Source organism: Tachyglossus aculeatus, chromosome 7, assembly GCF_015852505.1.
Source record: "Tachyglossus aculeatus isolate mTacAcu1 chromosome 7, mTacAcu1.pri, whole genome shotgun sequence".
Taxonomy (NCBI): Eukaryota; Metazoa; Chordata; class Mammalia; order Monotremata; family Tachyglossidae; genus Tachyglossus; species Tachyglossus aculeatus.
Genome location: NC_052072.1, coordinates 7,977,517 through 7,989,744, shown reverse-complemented (window position 1 = coordinate 7,989,744; position 12,228 = coordinate 7,977,517). Strand labels below are relative to the sequence as shown.

At 47.5% G+C, this 12,228-nt stretch overlaps 1 protein-coding gene across 1 annotated transcript in view; it reads right to left on the bottom strand.

Moving 5' to 3' along the window:
• The window catches only part of BMPR2 (bone morphogenetic protein receptor type 2), a 292,094-nt gene that overhangs the window by 14,872 nt on the left and 264,994 nt on the right, over positions 1-12,228 (bottom strand). Inside the window, exons 9-11 of the mRNA XM_038749003.1 lie at positions 11,978-12,125; positions 6,475-6,611; positions 2,343-2,515 (exon numbers count right to left, since the gene is read on the bottom strand). Of these exons, the coding sequence (XP_038604931.1) occupies positions 2,343-2,515; positions 6,475-6,611; positions 11,978-12,125 (458 nt within the window). The remainder of the gene's footprint in view (positions 1-2,342; positions 2,516-6,474; positions 6,612-11,977; positions 12,126-12,228) is intronic.

Here is a 12,228-nt window from a genome sequence, read left to right as displayed (position 1 = left end):
GCCTCAGTTTCCTCAACTGTCAAATGGGGATTCAATACCTGTTCTCGCCCCTACTTAAGAGCGTGAGCCCCGTTTGGGACGGGGAATTTGTCTGACCTGATTAACTTGTTGCAATAAACCATCCATCCTCAGAGTTTTTCTATAATAATAATAATAATAATGATGGCATTTATTAAGCGCTTACTATGTGCAAAGCACTGTTCTAAGCGCTGGGGAGGTTACAAGGTGATCAGGTTGTCCCACTGAGGGCTCACAGTCTTCACCCCCATTTTACAGATGAGGGAACTGAGGCACAGGGAAGTTAAGTGACTTGCCCAAAGTCACACAGCTGACAATTGGCAGAGCTGGGATTCGAACCCACGACCTCTGACTCCAAAGCCCGGGCTCTTTCCACTGAGCCACGCTGCTTCCCCTATACATCCTTATCATGATGAAGGTAACGGTAACTTCCATCATAGCCAGATGATTAAAATGTTTCCATTCACGTATTCATTCAGTTGTATTTACTGAGTGCTTACTGTGTGCAAAGCACTGTACTAAGCGCTCTGGAGAGTACAATACATCAACAAACAGGCACATTCCCTGCCCACAGTGAGCTCGCAGTCCAGCGCTTAGACACATAGCAAGCACCCATCAAACCCCAGAAAAAATTCATTTCTTACAACAAATTGGGTCAGTTCACCATTTTGGCTACTGGCTCCTCCTCCGCATTGAGATTTACCGCTAAATGCAGATTGAGATGACGAAGTTTAAATGGCAGTACACGGGACCCTGGAGCGAGACGGGCAGGGGAGGGTGGTTGGGGACGAAGGATGGCTGGCTCTGAAGGGCCCAAGCCCTCGCCAGATTTCGGTCTCACCAGATTTCGGTCTCTTCAGCTAACCAGGGTAGTTCCAGGATTTCCCACTCAAGAGCACAGTCCCAGGATTTCCCACTCAAGAGCAGGCTGATCTTGGGCAAGTGGCCCGATCTCTCCCGAATCAAACATGGACAAACTCAAACCTCCCACTAAACTTCCTGGGATGGCTCTTGAGAATATATAACACGGTCCCCTCCAGACTGCGAGCTCACTGTGGGCAGGGAATGTGCCTGTTTGTTGATGTATTGTGCTCTCCAGAGCGCTTAGTGCAGTGCTCTGCACACAGTAAGCACTCAATAAATACGACTGAATGAATACATGAATGGAGAAGCAGCATGGCTCAGTGGAAAAGAGCACGGGCTTTGGAGTCAGAGGTCGTGGGTTCAAATCCCGGCTCCGCCACTTGTCAGCTGTGTGACTTTGGGCTAGTCACTTCACTTCTCTGGGCCTCAGTGACCTCATCTGTAAAATGGGGTTTAAAAAACCTGTGAGCCCCCCGTGGGACAACCTGATCACCTTGTAACCTCAAATCCCGGCTCCGCCACTTGTCAGCTGTGTGACTTTGGGCTAGTCACTTCACTTCTCTGGGCCTCAGTGACCTCATCTGTAAAACGGGGTTTAAAAAACCTGTGAGCCCCCCGTGGGACAACCTGATCACCTTGTAACCTCCCTAGTGCTTAGAACAGTGCTTTGCACATAGTAAGTGCTTAATAAATGCCATCATTATTATTATTATTATTATTATGGAAACATTTTAAGCATCTTGCTCTGATGGAAGTTACCGTTACCTTCATCATGATAAGGATGTATAGAAAAACTCTGAGGATGGATGGTTTGTTGCAACAACCACTCCCCGGCCCCCACGCAATGATTTGGGCTTTGGTCTCCTAATAATCGGCCACTCCCCTAAGCAAATCAGGAGTAGCACGGCCTAGAGAAAAGAGCCCAGAACTGGGAGTCTGAGGACCTTGGGTCGTATCCCGGCTCCACCACATTCCTCCTGTGTGACCTTGAACAAGTCACTTCACCTCTCCATGGCTCAGTTCCTCATCTATAATACGGGGATTAAATCTTACTTGGAATGTGAGCTCCATGTGGGGCAGGGATTGTGTCTCACCTGATTCCCTCCTATCTATCTACCCCCAGGCTCAGAACAGTACTCGACACATGGGTTGCGCTTAACCAATACCACAAAGTGATTCCAGTCAGAGACTCCCAAACAACAACTCTGCACCCGGTAAGCGCTCAATAAATACGACTGAATGAATGAATGAACACCCAAATACCAATTCAAGCTGGCTCATATTTCTGAAGACCCTAAAGCCCTCGCTCTGCCCCAGTCCTGGTGCCCACCCTGGGGCCTGAATCCCATCACAGCCGCCCGGGCCGCTGCTTGTCCTCTCCCAAGCGCTCAGTACAGTGCTCTGCACACAGTAAAGCGCTCAATGAATACAACCGACCGATTTATTCGGATGCTTCTTACCGCTCGTTCTGCAGCGCGGTAGCCATGGGATTGACAGTGGGGCTCACGGACTTGTTCCTCTCCCAAATCATCATGAGCTCAGCCATCCGCTCCTCCGCACACTGTGCTGTCAGTCTCGCCTCGGCGTCCTGATCCCAGCAGTCTTCGATCGTCTCTTTGAGGGACCGCACGGCCTGTAACCGAAACCACTTCACGGTTAGCCGCAGGTGTGCGCAGAGCCCGTCTCGTGGGCAGAGCCCAAGGGTCCGGGCTTCGGAGGGGACAAAAGAGGAGGAAGACGTGCTCTCCACATGCAGGGAGCTGAGTGGATATCAGAGAGGGACCCAAGGTTATGTTCAGAGAAGAGAGAGGAGGAACGGATGGGTGGGAGAGTAAAACCTTAAATAATAGGCTATTATTATTGGTGGAATCTGCAGGAGTGATGACGATGAAGATTTTTGTTAGGCGCTTACTATGTGTCAAGCAGTATTCTAAGCACTGGGGTAGATACAAGGTAATCAGGTTGGACACAGTCCCTGTCCCACTTGGGGCTCACGGTCTTCATCCCCATTTTACAGATGAGGTGACCGAGGCACAGAAGCGAAGTGCTTGGCCCAAGGCCCAAGTGCTGTGGGGACATGGGTGCAGGAGAGCTGAGTCGGCGAGGGGGCCGGGAGGGGAGGGTGAGGCGGGGAAGAAGCGTTGATCAGGAAAGACCTCCTGGAGGAGATGGGGTTTCAGAGGGGCTTTGAAGGAGAAAGAGCTGTTGGATGGGAAGATTTCAAGGGGAGGGAAGAGCTTGGGGCAGGAGGAAGGGTGAGAGCAAAGGACTGGAGAAGGGGTGCAGTGTAAGAATAAGGCACAATGAGTAGGTTAGCTTGAGAGGATGGAAGAATGTGAGCTGGGATGTAGTGGGAAGGGTTGGGGGGAATAAGTGAGACCAATTCTCTGCTCGATGACCTCGGGCAAGTCACTTCTCTTTGCCTCAGTTACCTCACCTGTAAAAAGGAAAGCAAATCCTCCTCCTTTCGACTTGGACTGTGAGCCCTATGTGGGACAGGGACTCTGTCCACCTGATTATCCCAGCACTCATTAGAGGGCCCACCACATAGTAAGAGATTAACAAGTACCATAAAAACAAAGCACTGATAGGACGGCTTGGGGCAGTGGTGAGATATTGCTCCTTGATGTGGACAAGAATGGGTGACAGTGGGAGGTTTGGGAGGAGTGGAGTGGGGGTGGGGAGGATGTGTGTGGAGCAATGTTTGAGAAAAATCATCTGGGCAGCGGAGAAAATTAAAGCTGGGGGAAAGACTGGAGGAAGCAGGGAGATCTGGGTGGTAGGTGATACAATAATCAAGCCAGGATATAATAAGCGCCTGGAAAATTTGTGAAAAATCCTGGCTCTGTCAGTTACCTGCTGTGTGACCCTGGGCAAGTCATTTAGCTTCTCTGGACCTCAGTTTCCTCTTGTGTAAAATGGGGATTCAATACCAATCCTCCCTCCTACTTACTCTGTGAGCCCCATGTGGGACAGGGACTGTGTTGGCTCTGATCATTTGTGTCTACTTCAGCGCTTAGTGCAGCGCTTGGCGTATAGGAAGTGCTTAACAAAGGTAATGCTAATAACAACAATAACGACAAATAATAATAATGATACTAATAATGAACCTGCCAGCCAACTCCTGCTGTAATACCACATAATAATAATAATGGTATTTGTTAAGCGCTCACTGTGTGCCAAGCACTGTTCTAAGCACTATGGGGGATACAAGGTAATCAGGTTGTCCCAAGTGGAGCTCACAGTTTCAATCCCCATTTTCCAGATGAGGTAACTGAGGCACAGAGAAGTCGAGTGACTTGCCCAAAGTCACACAGCTGACAAGTGGCAGAGCTGGGATTAGAACCCACGACTCTGACTCCCAAGCCTGGGCTCTTTCCACTGAGCCAGGCTGCTTCCACATAAACAGGACCAACTTGGCGGCCAAACCATTCCCTTTAAGGGGGTGAAGGGCAGGATGGGGAGGAGAGCGAGAGGACAAAAAAGATGAGAAGGAAAATTACGGGGAGAACAACAGATAGAATGTGCTTTCTCCGGTTTTGCTTTGAGTATTCACGGAGCACAGTGCGCTTACTTGGAAGTGATCCTCTAGACCGTAAGCTCGTTATGGACAGGGGACATGTCTGCTAATTGATGATGATGATGATGATGGCATTTATTAAGTGCTTACTATGTGCAAAGCACTGTTCTAAGCGCTGGGGGGAATACAAGATGATGAGGTTGTCCTACACGGGGCTCACAGTCTTCACCCCCATTTTACAGATGAGGTAACTGAGGCACAGAGAAGTGACTTGCCCAAAGTCACACAGCTGACAAGTGGTGGAGCCGGGATTCGAACCCATGGCCTCCGACTCCAAAGCCCGGGCTCTTTCCATTGAGCCACGCTGCTTCTCCGCCACGCTGCTTCTGTTGTATTCTCCCAAGTGCTTAGTACAGCGCTCTGCACTCAGTAAGCGCTCAGTAGATATGACTGACAATAGTAATAAAAATTATAATTACAGCCCTGGTACTTAAGTGCATACCCGCTCTCTGCGCCAAACACTGCATTAAGCGCTGAGGCAGATACAAGATATTCAGGTTGGACACAGTCCCTGTCCCTCACGGGGCTCACAGTCTAAGTAGGAAGGAGAACAATTAATGAATCCTCGTTTTACAGATGAGGCATCCGAGGCCCAGAGAAGGGAAGTACCTTTGCCCAAAGTCACACAGCAGGAGAGTGGCAGATGTGGGATCAGAGGGATCGGAACCCAGGTCTTCTGGCCCCTAGGCCTGGGACCTTTCCACTGGGCCAAAAGAAAGAGTTGTTGCCTGCCTACAGGGAGATTATATTCTCACGGGAGGTAAAGAGGAACTGTTGACAGCTGGATTTCCAATGGACGGGTGAGACGGCTGCAGTTTTAGCTTCAAACAAGCCACCTCCTAGCAGGCAGTCCACTGGCAAGGCATAGTCAAGGAAGAAAACTTTCATTCAGAGGCTTAACAGGTGATATTAATTCGGTCCCCGTGATGCTGTTAAGCCTCTCTGAGGGTGACAGCCAGAATAAAATACCTCTCATCTGGTAGTAATAATAATAATGATGGCATTTATTAAGCGCTTCCTATATGCAAAGCACTGTTCTAAGCGCTGGGGGGGATATGAGGTGATTAAGTTGTCTCACGTGGGGCTCACCATCTTAATCCCCATTTTACAATGAGGTAACTGAGGCACAGAGAAGTTAAGTGACTTGCCCACAGTCACACCGCAGACAAGTGGAATTAGACTGGAATTAGAATTAGACTGAAAAGTGGACTGTGAGCCCACTTTTTAGACTGTGAGCCCACTTTTTAGACTGTGAGCCCACTTTTTAGACTGTGAGCCCAGTTGGGTAGGGACTGTCTCTATATGTTGCCGACTTGTCCTTCCCAAGCGCTTAGTACAGTGCTCTGCACACAGTAAGCGCTCAATAAATACGATTGATGATGATGATGATGATTAGAACCCAAGCCTTGGGTTGGACACAGTCCTCGTCCCACATGGGACGATGAGGTAACAGGAGGTTTACAGATGAGGTAACTGAGGCATGGATAAGTGAAGTGACTTGCCCAAGGTCACGCAGCAGACAAGAAGTGCTTGGGAGAGTACAAAATTACAGAGTTGGGAGACACATTTCCAGAGAGACCTGAAGTGGAAGGTACTGGCATGGAATTCTTCTAGTCGTCTAGACTGTGAGCCCACTGTTGGGTAGGGACCGTCTCTATATGTTGCCAACTTGTCCTTCCCAAGCGCTTAGTACAGTGCTCTGCACACAGTAAGCGCTCAATAAATACGACTGAATGAAAGTACGATGGATTGAATGAATGAATTAGAACCCAAGCCTTCTTTCTCCACTGAGCCCCGCTGCTTCTCCAAGTGCAACCCCTTAGCTGGATGATTAAAATACAGGTGTGACGGACTGTTTTGGATCACTTTCAATTCTGAACACAAAGAACCCGGTTAAAAGGTTAACTTTACACTATGGAAATTTAACACATTTCAACCTTTCGCTATTGCGGCCTTTCTTGTCAGCCCAAGCCAACTCTTTTTTTTTTTTTTCCATTTTTACCGTAACTCACCAGGCTGTTTTCTTTCCAGGCTTCTGGGAATTTGGGTCGTTGCTTTTCCCGAGACACCAGGACCTGCATGTCTTCAAAAGTGGGATGGTTTCCGACTTCTGTCTGGAAAGCCATCTGGTATTCTGGCACGGACTCACCTGTTGGAAAGGGGAGATTGTTAATCCAGAAAAAAACTCCGGACAGGGCAAGTTGTCAGAGACAGACGGGGGGCAGCGGGTCAGCAAAATGTATGCGCACTTTTGGGGGGTTGCGAGGGGAGGCTCTAGGGTCGTGGGGCAAGTTGGGCTCTCTCCCACCCGAGGGCAAGGTTGGGAGAGAGCTGGCAGGTCACAAGCTTCCTGGGCCTTTTTCCCATACGCTCTTCCTGAAGTGGATTTTCCAAATCCTTCCTATGCTGGCTGGCTTCCACTCCAGGAGAAGACCCAAGCAAGAATTGGGAGGAGGGGCGGAGGGGAAACAGCTCCCCGATCTGTCTGAAAGTCTCCTCCACGTGCCAGAACCTTCCACTTCAGGTCTCTCTGGAAATGTGTCTCCCAACTCTGTAATTTTGTACTCTTCCCAAGCACTTCTTGTCTGCTGCGTGACCTTGGGCAAGTCACTTCACTTCTCAGTTACCTCATCTGCAAAATGGGGATCACGACCGTGAGCCCCATGTGGGGCGAAGACTGCGTCCAACCCAATTTGCTTGTATCCACCCAGTGCTTTGTAGAGTGCCTGGAACATAATAAACGCTTTAACAAATACCACAATTATTATTATTACTACTTAGTACAGTGCTCTGCACACAGTAAGTGCTCAATAAATATGACTGATGGATTTTAATCTAATCCCTTCCTCAAGCAATAAGTATACACTGTATATATGTATGTATATACACTGTATATATGTTTGTACAGATTTATTACTCTATTTATTTTACTTGTACATATTTACTATTCTATTTATTTTGTTAATGATGTGCATTTAGCTTTAAGTCTATTTGTTCTGACGACTTGACACCTGTCCACATGTTTTGTTTTGTTGTCTGTCTCCCCCTTCTAGACTGTGAGCCCGTTGTTGGGTAGGGACCGTCTCTGTATGTTGCCAACTTGTACTTCCCAAGTGCTTCGTCCAGTGCTCTGCACACAGTACGCGCTCAATACATACGATGGAATGAATGAATGAATACACTGGAGGTATAATTATGTCAATCAATTAATCAATCAATGGTTGATCTGCCCCACCCTGGCTCTGAGTCTCAGGGTGCCATCTCCAAATGCATCTCTGAGGCTCTCTGGCTGCTGGTTTGGATCCCCGGCTCCAGGGATGACTCCTGTCCTGCCCCTGGACGTTCCCACCACAGGTTCATCCCCCCGGGTGCTCAAAATGAAAATAAGGCCGCGGGCCTTCATGGCTGACAAGGACGACTGCTTGAAGCAAGACTACCAGAAGGGATTCCCAATCAATCTGAAAACATGCTGCAAAAGACAATGTCGTGCTCAGGATGATGCAGCATTTTTGAATATTACTTAATTTTATTCAAAACAGTAGATTTAAGAGGAGTGAAGACAGATAATATGAAAGCTCACTCTGGGCAGGGAACTTAACTCTATTGTACTCTCCCAAGTGCTTATTACAGCATAAACACTAAATAGCTACCACTCACTGATTGACTGACATACCTCTAATATATACTTATTGCTTGAGGAAGGGATTAGATTAAAATCAATCCTATTTATTGAGCACTCACTCATTTAGTGCACAGAACTATACTAAGCGCTCAGGAGAGTACAAAATAATAGAGTCTATTTATTGAGCACTCAGTTAGTGCAGAGATCTATACTAAGCGCTCAGGAGAGTACAAAATAATAGAGTTGGTAGACATTTTTCCTGCCCATAATGAGCTTAAAACCCTACAATCTCCCTTAGGATTCTGACAGAGCCAAAGGGGACACAGTGGGTGGAGGGAGGCCTTCTTTAGCCCCAAAACAGAAGCTGCTGAGTTGATCAGAAGACCAAATGTACAAGAAAAAAGGAGTGAAAAAGCACTAGAACTAGGACTCTATAATACTTCCCAGTCTCTCCTGCATTTTTAAGATTCCAGGGATTGGAGACTCCTCCCATGTTCCTCTCCAACCCATTTCCTTCTGCTTTGCTCTCTTTGACCCTCCCTCTCTTACCCGCTCCTGCCCCTTCCAACCAATTGAATATTTTTTTAATGGTATTTTGTTAAATGCTTACTATATGTCAGGCACTGCCCTAAGCGCTGGGGTGGCTATAAGACAATCAGGTTGAACACAATCTGAATCTCCCAAGGGGCCCACATTTTCAATCCTCACTTTACAGATGAGGTAACTGAGGCACAGAGAAGTGAAGTGACTTGCCCAAGGTCACACAGCAGACAAGTGACGGAGCCAGAAGGTCCTTCTGACTCCGAGGCCCAGGCTCTATCCAACAGGTCACTCGGCTTCTCACTAGGTTGCATTCAGCTTCCGTATATCCATTACAGGAGAAGCCAAAGTCTGCCACAGATGATAGGGTGGATGGTTATTCAATTCATTTCAGGTGGTTCAATACATTTTGCAGGGTAAAATTCGGTGTTTTGCAATATCTCAGCTTTCGGGAGTACACTGCAAATCCATTATCAATGGTATTTATTGAGCTCTTATTTTGTCCCGAGCACTGTCCTAAGAGCTTGGGAGGGAAAGCAGAGTGGTTAGTGGAAAGAGCACAGGCTTGGGAGTTAGAGGACATGGGTTCTAATCCCGGCTCCACCTCTTGTCTGTTGTGTGACCTTGGGCAAGCCACTTAACTTCTCTGTCCCTTAGTTACCTCATCTGTAAAATGGGGATTAAGACTGTGAGCCCCATGAGGGACAACTTGATTACCTCATATCGACCCCAGCGCGTAGAACAGTGCTTGGCATACAGTAAGTGCTTAACAAATACCGTAATTATTATTATTATAGAAAATGCAATTTGGTTGATAGACATATTCCTGCCCATAAAGAGCTTACGGTTTCCTCAACAGTGCAGTGCTCAGGACCCATTCATTCATTCAATCATATTTATTGAGCGCTTACTGTGTGCAGAGCACTGTACTAAGCGCTTGGGAAGTACAAGTCGACGACATATTGAGACGGTTCCTACCCAACAACAGGCTCACAGTCTAGAAGGAGGGAGACAGACAATAAAACAAAACATGTAGACAGGTGTCAAAATCGTCAGAACAAACAGAATTAAAGCCATATGCACATCATTAACAAAATAAATAGAATAGTAAATATGTACAAGTAAAATAAATAGAGTAATAAATCTGTACAAATATATATACACACAGCTGTTTTTTTCTGACCCAGGAGGGGCTCAATAAATACTCTCTTTTATGGCATCTGTCCAATGCTTAAAATGTGTCAGGCACCGTTCTAAGTGCTGAGGTACGTAGAAGATAATCAGGTTGGACACAAGTAGCTTGTAAGAACTGTCTAAATAAGCTTCAAATGCAAGTTTTCTGGCAGAGGTTGGACAAGATTTTGAGGTTGAAACTTTGGCAGAACAGGCCCCTGAGCAGGGATCACACTGATCCAATCTGTTGTATTTTACTGTCCCTCAGTGTGTGCTCAATAAATGACACTGTAGTAATAATTGTAGTTGCACTTATGGAGAACTCACTTGCACTGAACTGGGGGCTTGGGAAGTACCTAAAGAAGTGACTTGTTCCCTGCCCAAAAGGGAGCTCACATTCTAACAGGGGAGAGGAAAATCAAAGTACTTATTACTCGAAGGGTCAAAATAAGTGAGCACGCAGAGACACGCGAGCCCTAAGCATGGTGTAAATACGTTCATATGTGCTGGAAATAATAGTAATAATAATTACGGTATTTGTTAAGCACTAAGTGCCAAGCACAGCTCTAAGCACTGGGGTAGATACAAGTTACAGTCAGGCTGGACAGAGTCCTTGTCCCACGTGGGGCTCACACTCTTAATCCCCATTTTACCGGTGAGGTAACTGAGGCATAGAGAAGTAAAGTGACTTGCCAAGCTCACACAGCAGAGGTGGCAGAGCCAGGATTAGAACCCAGGTCTTCTGACTCTCAGGCGTGTGCTCTGTGCCTGTGTCCTCCCCCTGGCCTGGGATGTCCTCCGTCCGCACATCCGCCAAGCTATCTCTCTTCCTCCCTTCAAAGCCCTACTGAGAGCTCACCTCCTCCAGGAGGCCTTCCCACATTGAGCCCCCTTTTTCCTCTCCTCCTTCCCCTCCTCACAGCATCTGTATATATGTTTGTACAGATTATTACTCTAATTATTTTATTTGTACATTTTTACTATTCTATTTATTTTGTTAATGATGTGCATCTAGCTTTACTTCTATTTATTCTGATGACTTGACACCTATCCACATGTTTTGTTTTGTTGTCTGTCTCCCCCTTCTAGACCCTGAGCCCGCTGTTGGGTAGGGACCGTCTCTATATGTTGCCGACTTGTACTTCTCAAGCGCTTAGTATTCATTCATTCAATCGTATTTATTGAGCGCTTACTGTGTGCAGAGCACTGTACTAAGCACTTGGGAAGTACAAGTTGGCAACATATAGAGACGGTCCCTACCCGACAACAGGCAATTCTAAAAGTACCCATAGGCGTGAGAGGATTCCACTGAAGAAACTTTGGGACGGCTTCCCTTGCTTCATAAAATCAATCCTCCCAAGACCAAAGCCTGACCCCATCTCACCACTGGGAAGGGTGAAGAGGGAGTTGTGGAACAGTGCTCTGCACACAGTAAGCGCTCAATAAATACGACTGAATGAATGAATGCTCTATCTACTAGACCACAGTTTCGCTAAATAAATTCATTCATTCATTCAATTGTATTTATTGAGCGCTTACTGTGTGCAGAGCACTGTACTAAGCGCTTGGGAAGTCCAAGTTGGCAACATATAGAGACGGTCCCTACCCAACAGCGGGCTCACAGTCTAGAAGGGGGAGACAGACAACAAAACAAAACATGTTAACAAAATAAAACAGAATAGTAAATATGCACAAGTAAAATAGAATAGAGTAATAAATCTGTACAAACATATATACAGGTGCTGTGGGGAGGGGAAGGAGGTAAGGCGGGGGGATGGGGAGGGGGAGAGGAAGGAGGGGGCTCAGTCTGGGAAGGTCTCCTGGAGGAGGTGAGCTCTCAGTAGGGCTTTGAAGGGAGGAAGAGAGCTAGCTTGGCGGACGTGCGGAGGGATTGGGGGCGTTCCGGGCCATGGGGGGGACGTCATACGTGCCGGAAATCAATCAGGGAAGGCTTAGAGGAGGAGGCACGATACATTTCCAATATGGCAGCCATTGGGAGCCAACTGGCGCCCAGTGAGTATCTCTGGCTCCTGGAGTGATGTCCTTCCTGGGATTTCAAGCCAAATGTCATCGGCATTTCAGGATACTAGGTGGCAATGCGCTAACGATTCCGAACGAAGACAAAAGATCTTCTCTCTCTATTACTGCAGATTTCATTTCCCCAGGATTTGGGTGCTTACCTGGGAAGAGGTCGGTGCATCTCATAAATATCTCCCAGTAGATGAGGCCGAGGGCGTACATGTCCACTTGCTTCAGAGCCGACTCACAGTCCCGCAGGTTCACGGCCCCTTCCAGCACTTCCGGAGCCATGTAGCGAATCGTGCCGACCTGTTGCGGGTAGATTCGGGGTCCGAGTCAGAAATCAAAGCTGCGGGGGGCACGGGGGAGGAACACGGGAGCTGGAAGCCAAGAGGCCGGGTTCTCGTCCCGT